The sequence below is a fragment of the Megascapheus bottae genome, chromosome 1 (assembly GCF_031878675.1).
Source record: "Megascapheus bottae isolate mThoBot1 chromosome 1, mThoBot2.hap1, whole genome shotgun sequence".
NCBI lineage: Eukaryota > Metazoa > Chordata > Mammalia > Rodentia > Geomyidae > Megascapheus > Megascapheus bottae.
This window is the reverse complement of record NC_143509.1, coordinates 27,630,626-27,647,227: the sequence shown is the minus strand read 5'-3', so window position 1 is coordinate 27,647,227 and position 16,602 is coordinate 27,630,626. Positions and strand designations below refer to the sequence as shown.

The 16,602-nt window shown below is 49.4% G+C and overlaps 1 protein-coding gene and 1 long non-coding RNA gene across 2 annotated transcripts in view; both read left to right on the top strand.

Moving 5' to 3' along the window:
• Positions 1 to 16,602, top strand: part of LOC150068645 (uncharacterized) — a 44,161-nt gene that overhangs the window by 1,552 nt on the left and 26,007 nt on the right. The gene's annotated exons all lie outside the window — the stretch shown is intronic.
• On the top strand, positions 9,586 to 11,641 carry Tnfsf9 (TNF superfamily member 9). Its single transcript, XM_090351118.1, has 3 exons — positions 9,586 to 9,822; positions 10,196 to 10,232; positions 11,145 to 11,641. Exons 1-3 carry the CDS (start codon positions 9,586 to 9,588, stop codon positions 11,615 to 11,617), a joined length of 747 nt encoding a protein of 248 aa, XP_090207244.1. The 3' UTR covers positions 11,618 to 11,641.

Here is a 16,602-nt window from a genome sequence, read left to right as displayed (position 1 = left end):
GTATCAGTGTCTACCTGAGTGTGACTGTGTGTGTGTGTGTGTGTGTGCGCTCCATCCTTTTTTACGTCTATGGCTCATTCATCTGTAATTGACTCTGTATGTGTGTCTCAGTGGATCATTGTGTGTCTGTCTGTGTGTGTGTATTATTTGTATATGTGCACATGTGTGTGTGTGTGTGTGTGTCTGTGTTGTGTGACTCCCAGGAAGCTGGGACCATATGGCTCCTGTGTTCTTTGGGTGTCTGTGGCTGGCTTGTTCAGGTATTTGTGTGTGAGTGTGTATGTCTGCATAATATATTTGTCTTGATTGTGTGTATGTCAGCATGACCTATTATTTGTCTTGGTTGATTTTTCTTTTTTCTGTCAGTCCAGAGGCTTGAACTCAGGGCCTGAGCACTGAGGGCTAGGGCTTTCACTTGAGCCACGGCACCACTTCTGGTTTTTTTCTGTGTATGTGGTACCGAGGAATCAAACCCAAGTCTTCGTGCATGCTAGGCAAGCACTCTACCACTAGGCCACACTCCCCTCCCCCCTTTTATTTTGGTGCTAGTCCAGGGCTGAGCTTCCTTTTGCTTAAGGCTAGTGCTTTTCCACTTGAGCCAGAGCGCCACATCTTTCTTGGTTAACTAGAGATAAGAGTCTCACCGACTTTCCTGCTCAGGCTGGCTCTGATGTGTAATCCTCAGATCTCAGCTAGTAGCTGAGTAGCTGGAATCACAAGTATGAGCCACCGGCTCCTGGCCAGTTAGTGTGATTTTATATATTTGGAGTGGGGTCTTCTTGTGTGTTTCTCTGTCTGTTCAATGTGTGTCTACCCTAGAGAGAAGGTTGGAGAATCCCTTTTGAGCAGAGGGCCTGCTGGGGTCCTTTTTCCACATGGCAGCTGGCTTGGGCACCTTAGCGGGGTTCCCTCAACCACTCTCATCTTTCCACTCTCTTTAGTGGAGAAACACCATATCCTGCCTTTCATGCTGGCTAAATCTTCCCTTGTTCAAAACAGCTATGCTATGGTTTCTTTGTACGCATACCTTACCACAGTCAGTGCTTAGTGTTTATTTTTAAGAACCCAAATAATCTAAAACCTCCACCCATGGAAAATACAGTAGATGGAAAGCCACATACAGCAGAAGGCTTCCCCCAGTCACCACATCTTTGCATACCTTCCTGAAATGTTTTCCACAAGTAGATCTTGGCTCTGGAAGCAGCCTGTGTTCTGATCACACCATTGTGTTCCTGCACTCCACTTTATTTGAGATCTCTGAGCTTCCAAAAGTGGAATGAGCTATCTTTGCCACTTCATTAGCAAATTACCAACCAACATCTGGCTGTTTGTTTCTCACAGCTGCTCAGATAATTTCCATTCAACACAGTCTTGTAACAGACACTTCTTTCTGCCAGTCCTGGGGCTTGAACTCAGAGCCTGAGCACCATCCTGGGGCTTTTGCCTCAAGGCAAGATCTCTGCCACTTGAGCCACAGCACCACTTTCGGCTTTTTCTATGTGTGTGGTACTGAGGCATCAAACCCAGGTCTTCTGTACATGCTAGGCAAGCACTCTACCACTAGGCCATGCTCCTGGTCCCAGACACTTGCTTTTTTTTGCCAGTCCTTGGGCTTGAACTCAGGCCTGAATGCTGTCCTTGGGCTTTCTCAAGGCTAGAGGCCTACCACTTGACCCACAGCACCACTTCCGGCCTTTCTATGTTTGTGGTACTAAAGAAAGACCTGGTACTAAAGACCTGGGTTCGCCCGGGTCTTACTGCATGCTAGGCAAACACTCTACCACTAGGCCAAACTCCCGGCCATGGAACAGACACTTCTGTCTGTCTTCTTGTCCCTCCACCCATCCATCAGTCCATCTTGCTCTCCATCCATCCACCGGTTATCCCATCTATCTAGTCCTCTATCCACCGAACTATCCATTCATCTGTCCATCCACCCACAGTCACCTCCGCATCCCTCCACTCATCTGCGCACTGCCCATTACCACTACATCATACACTGCCTTGGTGAATATTTCCATGCACCAGGCCTGTGTTATTCTGGCTTACTGAGCTTCCCAAGGAGACCGGAGTCCAGCCTGGATAAACTTGGACGACACATTTCTCTTCTCCGTGTCCTTTCCTTCCTGCAAAATCCCCTATCAGCTGGGAGTTGATGGCGCCCGCCTGTGATCCAAGCTATTCAGGAGGCTGAGATCTGAGCATCACAGCTTGAAACCAACCTTGGCAGGAAAGTCCTGAGACATTTACTTCCAATGAGCTGCCAGAAAACTGGAAGTGGTGCTGTGGCTCAAAGTGGTAGAGTACTAGCTTTGAGCACAAAAGTTCAGGGATCGTGCCCAGGTCCTGAGTTCAAGTCCCATGATAAACAAAAAAAGAATGCTACCATCTCTCTCTCTCCTGACTCACACACACACACACACACACACACACACACACACACACACACACACACAATTCCTTCTAGTTCTCCTTGCACACTTTTTTTTTTGTCAGTCGTGGGTCTTGACCTCGACCTTAGCATTGTCCGTGAGCTCTTCAGCTCAAGGCTTCTGCACTACCCCTGGAGCCACAGAGCCACTTGTGGTTTTCTGGTGGTTAATTGCAGATAAGAATCTCTTAATACCCTGACTGACCGCAATCCTCATATCTCAGCCTTCTGAGTATCTAGGATTACAGGTGTATGCCTTCATGCCTGGCTTCCCTGAGCTTCTTTTACTCAAGGCTAGCACTCTACCACTTGAGCCACAGCACTACTTCCTGCTTTTTCTGAGTATGTGGTACTGAGGAATTGAACCCAGGGCTCCATCCATGGTAGGCAAGCACTCTCCCACTAGCCCACCTTCCCAGCCATGCACACTGTCTTGTCCCTTTCCTCTGCTAGACTCTTTGCTAGACTTCGTCTTTGTTCTAGAGAAGACAGAGGACCCAGATTGGTTAAAAGATGGCACTTGAGCCAGGCATGGTGGCTCATGCCTGTAATCCTAAGTACTCAGGAGGCTGAGATCTGAGGATAAAGGTTCAAACCCAGCCCAGAATCCGAGTGCCCAGGCCCAGAATCCAAGCTCCATGACTGTCAAAAAAAAATAAAAATAAAAATAAGGCACTTGGCCAAAGGCACGGCTCAATGGCAGAATGCCTGCCTACCAAGTATGAGGCCTTGAATTCAAATCCCAGTCTCATGAAAAGACAAAATTAGTAAAAAAAAAAAAAAAAGAGGAGAAAAAAAGGAACTTGAAACAACAGCAACAACAAAAAGCCAGGTAGTGGTGCCTCTTGCTTGTCATCCTAGCTACTCAAGAGGCTGAGACCTAAGGATGGAGATTCAAAGCGAGCCCAGGAAGGAAAGTCTGAAAGATTCTTATCTTCAATTAATCACCCAAAACGCCAGAAGTGGAGCCGCTCCTCACCGTGGGGCAGCTGTCTGACTCACATCACCCAACCACAGCTCGTCAGGACAGAGGCCTGAGCCTCTGGCTGGCATTCCTCTCCCTCCTGCATTGTCTTTTCATTCATCCATCCATTCCATCCACCCATCCAACTACTTAGACACCATCCCTTCTCTCTCTCCTTTTCCACCTTTTATCCATTCACTCATCCATGAATTCACCAATCCATCCATCCCTCCATCCATCCACCCACACACTCACCTACTCAGCCATCTATCTCTACCCATCCTCCATCCACTTATACATTCACCATTTATCCACTTGCCCATTCATCCATCTATCCACTTTATTATTATTATTTTTGCTAGTCCTGGGGCTTGAACTAAGGGCCTGGGCACTGTTCTTGAGCTTTCTCAAGGCTAGCGTTCTAGCATTTGAGCCACAGAATCACTTGTGGCTTTTCTGTGCATATGGTACTGAGAAATGGAACCCAGGTCTTAGTGCATTAGGCAAGCATTCTACCACTAGGCCACACTCCTGCCCCCTTCATCTATCCAGTTTTATCCATCCATCCATCCAGCCAGCCAGCCATTCATCAATCCACTCATCTATTTACCATCCATTCCATCCACCCATCAATTCATTAACCCATCCACCTATCCACCCATCCATCCATCCACTCATCCATCTACCCACCCATCCATTCATCCATCTACCATCCATCCATTCACCCATCTATCCATCCATCCATCCATCCATCCACCACCATTCCATCCACCATCCATTCATCCACCTATCTACCCATCTAGCACCCATCTACTCATCCATCAACCCATCCACTCACCATTGATCCACTCATTCATCCATTCATCCACCATCCATCTATCCACCTATCCACACAGGGATAGAGCCTGGGCCCTGTCCCTGAGCTCTCCAGCTCAAGGCTACCGCCCAACCCCTGAGCCACAGCCCCACTTCCCATTTTCTAGTGATTAATTGGAGATAAGAGTCTCACAGACTTTAGTGCCCTGAATGGCTTTGAATTATGATTCTCAGATTTCAGCCTCCTGAGTAGCTAGGATTACAAGTGTGAGCCACTTCACCGGGTGTTATGAACATAAAGATGTGAAGGTAGAACAGGGGATAATATGGGGGGTGTGGGGGGGGAGGGAAACGGGTACCAAGACATGTGAAAGGGTATCAATGTATGTGAATTAATGCACCTTCTATCTGGCAAATATCATGTAACCCTTTTACTAATTACAATAAAAAAAAAGAAAAAAAAAAGAACAGGGGATAATAATGTGAAAATAAGAACAATGAATATGATGTGAAAATACTAGAATAATGAATATGATATGAAAATACTAAATGAGGGGCCAGGAGTTTGGCCTGGTGGTAGAGTGCTTACCTAGCATGCAAGAAGACCTAGGTTCGATTCCTCAGTACCATATACATAGAAAAAAGCTGGAAGTGGTGCTGAGGCTCAAGTGGTAGAGCTCTAGCCTTGAGAAAGTCCAAGGACAGTGCTCAGGCCCTGAGCTCAAGCCCAGGACTGGCAAAAAAAAAACCCAAAAAACTACATGAATATAATTGGAAAATACTAATATAATGAATATAATTAGAATGAAAAACAATGGGTTTGAAATACAGCTAAAATACTTAAAGAAATATATTGTCAATACCAACTTGTATCTAAAGGCATGTGGAGATAAAACCAATGCAAGAACACATATGACCGTAACCACAGGAACCGTCAGGAGCATGGCTTACAAGATAGAGTAATATAAAATACCTAAGAGCTCAGACACTGGGCATGGGAGATAGAACAATAGCTAGAGTAAAGTACCAGCACATGTCTCGGAACCACTGACCAAAGGTGTAACCAATCCACACCAAGCAAGACCAATGTGTAACTAATCTGAATCAAGCATGAAGGAGGAGGGGCCAGAGAGGGGCAGCCAAGGACCCATATAAGCAAAGGACCCAGAATGAGGGACAGCATTTCTGTTGGCCTTAACCGAGACTGTGGTCCGAGGATCTTTGGCCTGCAGAAGCAGCTCCTTGCCAGAGAGGACAGAGGAGGGCTTGTCGTGGCCCTGGGAGCTCACACCACGGCTGGACTGGGAGCTGCGTCTAGCATCTGATGGGCAGGCCCTGTTCAGCTTCGGGACTAAGAGATGTCGGAGGGGTGAGTCCAGCGGGCGTGTGGATAGGCACATTAGGATTAGGCAAGTTAGGACTAAAAGATAGTAACTAGAATATAGTGTCAACTCTGCTAAGCTATGTTACATGAATGAACTATGTTGCATCATATTACCTGCCTATTGGTGAATTACTTCGCCTGCTCATGGACACCTGGCTACTTAGTTTTTTGTTTTTTTTTTTTGGTTGTGGGACTTGAACTCTGGGCCTGGGTGCTGTACCTGAGCTCTTCAGCTGAAGGCTAGCGCTGTACCACTTGAGCCACAGTGTCACTTCCGGTTTTCTGGTGGTTCATTGGAGAAAAGAGTCTCAAGGACTTTCATGCCTGGGCTGGCTTTGAACCATGATCCTCTGATCTCCGCCTCCTGAGTAGCTAGGATTACAGGCTTGAGCCACCAGCGCCTGGATTACTTACAGTACTAGTGTCTCACGCCTGTAATCCTAGCTATTCAGGAGGCTGAGATCTGAGCATGATGGTTTGAAGCCAGCTGGACCAGGAAAGTCCAGGAAATGCTTATCTCCAAAGAACCAGCAAAAAAGTTGGAAGTGGAGCTGTGGTTCAAGTGGTAGATTGCCAGCTTTGAGCAGAAAAGCGGAGGAAAATAGTGCCTAGCTCCTGAGTTCAAGCCCCAATATAGGCACCAAACCAACAAATGCAAAACCCTCAGAACACACCACACAAAAACAAACTGCCCAGCAGAACCAAGGGCTATGGTGAACTCACTCACTGAAAGAGGCGTCCTTAGTGGGCCGAGGGCCCAGGACTGGGTCCCCGGTCTCAAGCAATCCACAAGCACAACTTCCTTTGTCTTTTTCTGTGCTTTTCTTTCAGTTTGGGCAATGATAGGTTCTGGCCAGCCCGGTAATGCTATAAGATCACCCAGGGTGTGTGAGCTTCCTGGCTGTGTTGCTATTAAGACGTCCTTTTAGGTCTGTCGGTCTGCCTGTTTGTCTTTCTGATTGGTGTCTGGATTCTGGACATTGGCGCTGTCGTGAGCTAGGGGTAAGGGTTTCTCAATTTCAAGGAGTTTTTCAGTCAAGTTCATTAACACTTCTATTTTCAGTTTCACTAACTTGACTGAGTTCTTCCATGCAGAAATTGCACAAGGTAGTTCCACAAGGGACGGGTCCCCCCACCCCAACAGACAAACCAACAATAAAAAAACCTTTTCAGGGCTGGGAGCTTGGCCTAGTGGTAGAGTGCTTGCCTAGCATGCACAAAGACCTGGGTTCAATTCCTTGGTACCACATACTTGGAAAAAGCCAGAAGTGGTGCTGAGGCTCCAGTGGTAGAGTTCTAGCCTTGAGAAAAATCCAAGGACAGTCCCTGAGCTTAAGCCCTTTTCATTTCTTGTATTATGATTGGGGCTTGAACTCAGGGCCTAGGCACAAGCCCCAAGAACCTGCTGCTCTTGTTTGTCCCCCGTCTCCCCCAAGGCTGATACCCTCTCATTTGAGCCACAGCTCTGTTTTCAGCATTTTGGTGAAACGGAGATAAGTCTCATGAACTTTCCTGCCTGAGCTGGCTTTGAACCCAGACCCTCTGTTCTCAGTCTCCTGGGAGCTAGGATTCCAGGGGTGAGGCACCCACTGCCTGGCTTTTAAAACCATTTCGCTGTTGACATAGAAGAAGGTGACTAGAAAATTCTCCTTTTGCAATGTCTGACACCCTCTGAGGTGGGCTAGGGGATTGTCTGGTGAGTGGAAGAGGGGATGATAAACTGGGTCTTCTAGTTAGGTTTAACTTGTCTAAGTGTCGTGGTTATGAAGTTTCAGGGGTGACATTTCACTACTTCATCTACAAGGGGAGTTTGGATGGAAGCAGCAAAAGTGGGGGTATTTGGTGGGCTCCAGAGGGCTGGGGTTCAGCAATGAGCGAGGGAGGGAACAGGCACAGAAGGTGGGCTTTCAGACTCCCCTAGGCTGGCTAGGCCTTCCTCAGGGTTTCATCACCCGGAAGTGACATTTTTTTTTGAATATTGATTTCGTCCTTAAGCCTCCATTGTGGGGGGTTCCAAAATTTGCATAACAATCCAATGCTTATAAACTTCCCGTAAGGGGGTCGGGGATTTAGCTCAGTGGAAGAGCACTTAACTGGTAAGTGCAAGATCCTGAATTTGGTCCTTAGCTCTGGGGAGAGAAAGAAAGAAAGAATGAGAGAACGAAGGAAAGAAAGAAAGAAAGAACTTCTCATAACAATGAGGGACCAGATGACACTGTATGAAAGGAAATGCACTCAATACCTACCCCATGTAAATGTAACCCCTCCATGTATCACCTTACCTCTATAATAATAATAAAATACATTTTTTAAAAAAAGGAAATGAACTATACAACTTGTGGGTGGGGATGGGAGGGAAAAACTGGGAGAGAGTGAGGGAAGGACTGATATTGTCCAGAAAGAAATGTACTTTACCTGACTTACGTGACTGTAACCCTTCTGTATATCACTATAGCACCTTATCACTTGAGTCACAGCACCACTTCTGGCTTTTTCTGTTTATATAGTGCTGAGAAATCGAACCCAGGGCTTCACACATGCTTGGCCAACACTCTACCACTGAGCCACACTCCCAGCCCCTGTCTGCCACCTTAATAATAACAGCAGAGCAAAAACACCCAAATCGAAACAAAAACAAACCCTGCTTCTTTAAGCTGCTTTAGAGGGGTGTCTCCATAGCACCCTGTTTTCAAATGTATCTCCTTGGAATCTGACCAGTGATGAATCTGAGAATTCTTTCTTAATGGCTTCCCCCCACTGCCTGAATAAAGCAAATAGTAAAATTAAAATTTTAGACAAACATTCCCTAAGGCTAGCTAACATCAGTGATGGCTTTGTCTTCAATTCTCCATGGTAGCTCAGACACAGGGCTTGTATCTCAGTGACATTTCATTAGCATTCAGACTTTGGGGTTCCATTCCCAGGGATGGTGGCTCCACCCCGCCCCCCCAGTCGAGGGGCCGTTGTTTCTGGGAGGGTGTGGAGGGCATTTCCCCTGCCAGGGGGAATGGAGGCTGGCAGCAGACCCCTCCTTCAAGGTGCTGGCTGTGGGGATGCCTCTCTCAATTCCTCTTTTGGGGCCAGGTTTGAGCAGATTCTCCTGTCTCTGCCAGCCCAGCGCTCAGGGAAATTTGTGTTTCCTCTAAACGTGTTCAGACGAGTCCTTGGCCACAGGGGGGAAATTTTCCCTCTGGACTCTCCAGCCTTCTGCTTTAGGGGTCCCAAAGAGCTTTTGACAGGAAGCCTCCAGTAGGTGGGTGGGGGCAGGCCAGGGAAGGCCCAGGGGTCCCCCCGTAGGGGAAGGCAGGGAATGGGATGCTAAGCCTGTTTCTGTGTTGGGGTGAAACCTAGATTTCTCTGACTCCTCTGCGAGAGCGCTGAGTTTGAGGGGACCCTGGTGGGGAGGGAGTCTCCGAGGCGGGGTGCTAGGAGCTTGCGAGGAGGAGCAAGCAATGCAGAGAGCCAAGAACCTGAAAGCGAGAGAGGGAGCTAGCCCAGCTATGCAGGAGGTTGAGAGCTGAGGATGGAGGCTGGAGGTTCAAAGCCAGCCAGGGCAGGGGAGCCCCGCGGGGAGGGGACGGGCGTGGCGCTGCGGCTCGGGTGGCAGCGGTGCCGGCCTCGCAGGGGCGGCGCCCGGGATCCCGAATCCAAACTACGGGATGGGCGCACATGGCAAAAAAAAGAGATCTAGAAACACCGGGCAGGGACGCAGAGGAAAAAGACGGGGGGAGGGGGGGCCGGGGGAGACCAGAGGAGAGACCGTTACCAGGAATCCCCAGAAGGGACGCCCGTCGAGGGGGGGACGACCACGTGGGAGGCTCCCCGCCCCGAAGTGCGGGCGGAGAGGAGGGCGGGCAGGCAAGTTCCCCCAGTGAGTGACTGGGAACGCGGGATCCCCGCGGGGCCGCCCCGGAAAGCAGTGCTTCCGGACGGTATAAAGGCGGGCCACCGCGGGCCACCGCCACCCACGGCCTCCCGCTGCCCGCGGCCATGGAGCTGCGCCCCGAGGCCTCCGCGGACCCCGAGGCGCCCAGCGCGCGCCGCCCCTGCTGTGCGCCCTGGACTCTGTGTGTCACCTTCGGTGCCACCGCGCTGCTGCTGCTGGTGCTGGTGTTGCTGCTGCTGCTATGGGGGGCGACCCGGGGCTCCGTGGCCCTCCCGATGGCGCCCCCCGACGGCCTCCTGCCCCGTGGCGCCCAAGCCGGGCCCCCACACGCACCCCAGCAGGTGAGACCCCCTTCTGATCGCGCTCCCTCTTGGAACTGTCTTTCTGCACCCCAATGCAGAGACTGGGACCCCGGCTGTTCTCTTTGGGGAGCTGTCTCCATTCAGCTCTTGGATGGGGCATGCGCCTTCTTAGCCTTTGCAAGTTCCTTGTTCCCAGATGTGCCCCAGGACTGGGGAAGGAGACCCCTACCGTTTGGGGACCCTCGATTGTCATCTAGGACACTTCTGGTTTTCTGTGTTCTTTGGCAGGGGAAGGGGGAGAGGAGAAGGAGCTTGGAGGTCAGGCAAGGGTGTGACCCCCAATTGTCCCCGGGGCCGTGGAGATGGGCATACCCCCCCCACCCTCTTCATCCTTCCCTTCCTCTCTTTCCAGGGACAGGCAACATTTGCCAAGCTGCTGGCCAAAAATGGTGAGTGTTGCGGATCTGTCCTCTGTCTCAACAGAAGGGCATCCGAGAGAAGGGTAGAGAAGGCCTGGCTGACCCCAACCCCGCCCTCCCAGCTACCTTCCCTCCCTTCCCAACCTCCCAGCTCTCCCCCAAGGTCATGGTTCCCTCCTTTTCTCATCAGAGCCCATCCCTCCAATGCAGCTGAGCTGGGGTTTCCCCCCCCCAACATGTTGTGACTCTGAAGGGTCTGAACTCTTCCCCCTCCACACACAGGGATGCCTTGCCCCGCCTTTTTTCCTCCCTCATCCATACCTCCTCTCTCTTGTATTGGTCTTGGGGCTTGAACTCACCGCCTTGTGCTCTCACTTAACTTTTTTTCACTCAAGGCTCGTGCTCTACCCCTAGAGCCACAGCCCCACTTCCGGCTTGTTGGTGGTTCATTGGAGATAAGGGTCTCATGGGTTTTCCTGCCCTAGGTGGCCTCCGATCTCGATCCTCAGGTCTCTGCCTCCTCTGTAGCTAGGATGGCAGGTGTGAGCCAGCTTTTGCCCTTTGTCTGGTCTCTTTGCCCTTCTCTCTTTGTTTTGTTGGTAGTGGGGCTTAAACTCAGAGTCTGGCCACTTTCCCTGAGTTTTTTTTTGGCTCAAGGCTGAGCATTCTACCATTTTAAAGCCATGGCTCCACTTCCAGTTTTCTGGAGATTCATTCTACAGTCTCATGGACTTTCCTGCCTAGGCTGGCTTTGAACCCAGATCCTCAGATTGCAGCTTCCTGAGTAACTCTTCTCTCAACACATACTTTGTGCTCCTCCTCTTGGCATCTTTTCCTCTCATCTGTCCCTTCCATCTTCTCCCCACTTTAAACTGAGGCCTGCTCCCTTCGAGCCCAGCCACCCTGTGTCCTCAGCAACCTCTCTTCTCCTTTTGCCCCCAGTGTCACTGGTCAATGGAACCCTGAGCTGGCATAGCAAGCGGGGGCTGGCAGGTGTCTTCCTGTCCCCTGACCTCAGCTACGATGAGGACAGTCACCAGCTGGTGATGGCAGAGGCCGGAGTCTACTTTGTGTTCTTGCGAATGCAGCTGGCTCGGGTGATGATGGCTGGCCCGCCACCACAGGGGCAAGTGTCACTGACTCTTCAGCTGCAGCCACCACCAGCGGAGGCCACAGACCTGGTCCTGACTGTCACATTGCCTCAGATTAGCTCCTCCAAGGGTTTGGATTCAAATTCAACCAGGGGGTTCTGGGGTCACTTGGTGCCCCTCCAGAGCGGCCAGCGCCTCAGTGTCCGCCTGAGTGCCCACCTGCGTGGAGGGGCTGGGGCGCCCCACGCGTGGCAGCTGGCTCCCCACGCCGTCTTTGGCCTTTTCCGGATAACCGGAGAAGTCCCGGAAGAGCTCTTCACGTGACTGCTGCCACCCTCCCTTCTTTCCTTCCGACTGATCTACCTCGTGGGGCTCTGTGGGGGAACCCCTTTTTTCTCAGGACTTCATCCCTTCTGCCTCAAACATATTTATTCCGAGCTGCAACGCAGCCACCTTATTTTATATTACTTAAATAAATGAATGCACTGCACCTATATTTACTGGGTGCCTGCCATGTGCTGGGAAGGGGGCCAAAAGATATATATATATTTTTTTAAAGCCATAATTTATTTATTTATGGGTCACAGGACTTGGACTCAGGTTCTGGGCATTATTTCCAAGCTCTTTTGCTCAAGGCTAGCACTACGAGCCATCGCTCCACTTCCAGTCTTCTGATGGTTCATTGGAGATAAGTTTCTCAGGGACTTTCCTGCCCAGACTGACTTCCAAACTCCAATCCTCAGATCTCAGCCTCCTGAGTGGCTGGGATTACAGGTGTGAGCCACTGTGCCCACCTCTCTTCCTTTTTGCAGTGTTGGGCAGTAGAACTCAGCAGTGAGCACTGTGCCACAGACCAGTCCTCCAGCTCCAGCTCCTAGTTTGACTTGGGGGGGTAACAAAATAGGACAAACGTCCTACCCCCACCCTTCACAGAGAGCGTGGTCCCCAGAGACAAAGCCCACAGGAGACTGAGATAGAGATGGGGATAGATACATGAGGGACTTGCCAAAGGAAATTAGAGGTTGAGAAGGTAGCTGGCTGCCAGCCGGGTGCAGGGAGGAGAGAGAGAGAGAGAGAGGACTGGAAAGTTCATATTTACCATGTATTGAACGTTTTCTCTGCTGGACTTCAGTCACCTTCCTTAAGAACCACAATTACTGTATTCCTTAGTGCTTTTCTTTTCGTGTCAGTCCTGGGGCTTGGATTCAGGGCCTGAGCTTGGTCCTTGGACAATTTTTGCTCAAGGCTAGGGCTCTATCCCTTGAGCCACAGCACCACTTCCAGCTTTTTCCTGTGTATGTGGTATGGAGGAATCAAACCCAGAGCTTCGTGTATGTTGGTCAAGTACTCTACCACTAGGCAACACTCCAAGCCTCTAGCGAGATTTTTTTTTTAATTTCCATTTTCCTTCTCTAGACTTTCTGCACCTGAGTGTGCTGGCATGCAGTGTCTTAGCTGCTGTACAGTTCTGTTCAGAGATTTCTGTTTTAGGGGGACCTGTAATTCAGAGGTGAGGGTTTCAACTGAGGAATGATAAGTGCTACAAATCCATGCTCCTTTCATGAGTTATTTTTTGTTTGTTTTTTCTGGTACTGGGGTTTGATTGAACTCAGGGTCTGAATGCTGTTCCATAGCTTTTCTGCTCAAGGTTAGCATTCTACCACTTAAGCCACAGCTCCATTTCTGGCTTTTTTTGGAGATTAATTAGAGATAAGTGTCTCATAGACTTTCCTATTCTGGTTGGCTTCAAATTGTGATTCTTAGATCTCAGCCTTCTGTAGCTCGGCACGAGCCACCCAGAGCTGGGCTTCCTTTGTTGAGCCTTAGACTTCTGGTAGATTTAAATGTAGAAGAAAGCTTTCTGCAGTGGTTACAATGTAAATTAAGTAGGAAACCAGAGATCTGATTTCTATCTTAAAGCCATTATCTGATTCAGCAAAGCAGTGGTTCTGGTTGGATCCAGGAAGTGTTGACACCCCATCCTCTCTCATGAAGGAAAATACGGTGTGAAAATCCATTTACAGTGAAAATTACTTATTTCGCAAGGAAAAGTGTTATTACAGATAGAGAGCCCACGATGTATGATGGTTCAACTTATAATTTCATGTAGTGTTTGTGGGTCCTGGGGCTTGTTCCTGGGCCCTGTTGGCTCAAGGCTAGTTGCTCTGCTACTTTTGAGCCACAATACCACTTCTAGTTGATTGATTCTTTGGAGATAAAAGTCTCACAGGGACTTTTCTGCTTGGGTTGGCTTTGATCTTTGATCCTTATACCTCAGCCTTCTGTGTAGCTAGGATTACAGGTGTGAGCCACCAGCTCCTGGCTTATGTAAAGTTTTTATGTGAGATCATACTTATAATAATAATTATTATTACTATTATTATTGACGTACTTAGGGGTTGGAACTTAGGACCTTGTTCTTGCTAAACAGGTGATCTACAGCTTGACTCAGTCTAAGTCTTGAACTCAAGGCCTGGTCACTGTCACTGTCCCTGAGTTTTTTAATTTTATTTTTTCCTAAAGGCTGGTGCTCTACCACTTGAGCCATAGCTCCACTTCTGGCTTTTTGGTAGTTAAGGAGAATCTCCCAGACTTTCCTGCCCAGACTGGCTTTGAACAGCTATCCTCAGATCTCAGCTTTTGGAGTAGCTAGATTATAGGCACGAGCCACCAGCACCTCGCTTTGTTCTAGCCTTTTTTTTTTTTTTTTGCTTTAGCAATTTTTAGGATAGGATCTTGAATTTTGGCCAGGGTCTGTCTTGGACCGAGCTCTTGCCTCAGATACATGTCCCTCCAGGGTTGGTATGCATTCCAGCACACCAGTGACTTTGAACTGCAGTTTTACCCATCTTTGCCTTCCCAATAGTACGTGGAATTACAGGCGTGAGGCACTATACCAGGCAGAGTGAGATCACTCTCCCTCTCCAGCCTGGTTAGAGGTGTTCTGAGCCTGTTTAAGATTGGCTGAGCTGAGCTCTGATGTCTGGTGGTCAGGCATATTCTGTGCATTGGCTCTTTAGGAGATTTTCAACTTCCCCTGTGTTTGTTAGGGTCACCGTGTCCAGGCAAGCAGGGGTGTTGGTAACTGTGGCTGTCACATGCTGTCCTATAGGCCCCAGAGCTTGGGGGGTGGGGTGGGGTCCGGGTCCCAAACTGACATGATGTTTTAAAATGGGTGGGATGTCATTTTGAGTGTAGTGGTATATTCCTATAAGGCAGGTTTTGGATAAGGAGGAATCACTTAGGAACACACATGTAGATGGAGGAGAAAAGAACACCACCGAAACAACAGGTTCCATGAGAGAAGGCGGGAAAAGCGGGGAGATGGGGACAACCAGGCAGGAAACAGAAAAATGAACAGCACAAGGAATGAGTTTTGAAAAGGAAGTGGTGAAACCCACAGGGGTAGTGATGGGCTGTAATCCCAGCACTCAAGAGGCTGGGGTAGGGCCGGGAGTTTGGCCTAGTGCTTGCCTAACATGCACAAAGACCCAGGGTTGATTCCTTGGTACCACATACATAGAAAAAAGCTGGAAGTGGTGCTGAGGCTCAAGTGGTAGAGCTCTAGCCTTGAGAAAGTCCAAGGACAGTGCTCAGGCCCTGAGCTCAAGCCCAGGACTGGCAAAAAAAAAAAAAAAAAAAAATCAGCTGGGCACAGAGGCTCATGCCTGTAATCCTAGCTACTCAAGAAACTGAGATCTGACGATTAAGGTTCAAAGCCAGCCCGGACACATAAGGACCTGAGACTCTTATCTCTAATTCACTTCTAGAAAATGGGAAGTGAGGCTTGGCTCAAGGATAGGGCAGGAGCCTTGAGCTGAAGAGCTCAGGGACAGCGCCCTACCCCATGACCCACCAAAAAAAAAAAAAAAAGAGGCTGAGAGGATGTGGAGTTCCAGCCCAGTCCCAGGCCACACCAGGAGAGACACACTATCCAGAAATAAATGTAAAAAGGGGGCGTGGCTCAGGAGGCGGTGGGCGTGGCTCTGAGAGGGAGGCTCAGGAAGTAGGGCATGGGGAAAACCTAGGGGGCGTGGCTAAGTGATAAGAGCACCTGCCACAGCCATGTCAAGCCCCTGACTTGAAAGCCCAGCACCAGCCAAAAATAAATAAAATAATAATAAAATTTAAAAGACAAAAATAAAAAAGGAAGTAGCAGTCAGTGATGCCCGGTAATGCTGAGAATGAGTTCCAGGAAGAACTGAGAATATTGGCAGCTTTTTGTATCACGAGGCTTGAGTGGTTTTGCCAGTCTTCTTTTCAGCGGTGTAAATGGGAACGGGTTGTGCTACGTCACAGACCTAAGGCTTGGAAACTCGCAGCGAGTGGAGGTTGTGAGCTGGCCTGTAGAGATGGAGTCTCCTCCTCCTCCTTCTTGCACTGGGGTTTGAACTCATGGCCTTCTGGATAGTTAGGCTTGTGCTTTACCACTTGAGCCCACATCATCCCCGTTTTGATGGCTAATTGGAGATGGAGACACACAGGTTTTTCTACCTGTGCTGGTTTTGAGCCTGGATCCTTCATATCGCAGTCCTCTGAGCACCTAGCATGACAGATATGAGCATGTGGCTAGACCACGTCTGTCATCCTAGCTACTCAAGAGGCTGAGATCTGAGGATCATGGTTCAAAGCCAGCCAGGGTGAGAAAGTTAGCCTCCTGCAAGTTAGCTAGGATGACAGGCATGAGCCACTGGCTCTTGGCTCACCCGATCTCTTTATTTGACCTATAGGGGTGGGTGTCCAGGCGAGTTTGGACCTCGTACCTAAAAACCCAGCTTTGGTCAGGCTCCGTGGCTCATACCTATAATCCCAGCTACTGGGATGGTGGAGAATCTAGGATCTGAAGAATCTTTTATTCTGGGTAGTGTGGGGGGAATGGTGATGTATTCCCAATCCCCTCCTCTAAGAGGAAGGATTTCAGCCTGAGGCCAATCTGGGCAACCAAACAAAACAGAGGGTAGGTGAGGATCAATTTAAAAAAAAAATAACTAAAGCAAAAAAGATGTAGTTCAAGAGGTAGAGTACCTACTTGGCAAGTGCAAGGTCCTGAGTTCAAACCCCAGGATCACCAACTAAGTGGAATACATGCTACAAGTATAAGTTCCCTGACTTGCTGGCTAGCTGAGTGACATGTCCTGGGGGAGTCTGAGGCCCCCGGGTGAGGAGCAGGCTCTGCCCACAGGGTGTGTTTTCAACTTGTGTGTTTTGGTGTGCAGGACAGGGCAGCATGCTTGGGCATGTTTCCTGGGTTCACAGCCTAGCGCCTTGCAGGGCTCATTTGCGTAACGAGAGTGGTTCAGGGCTCATTT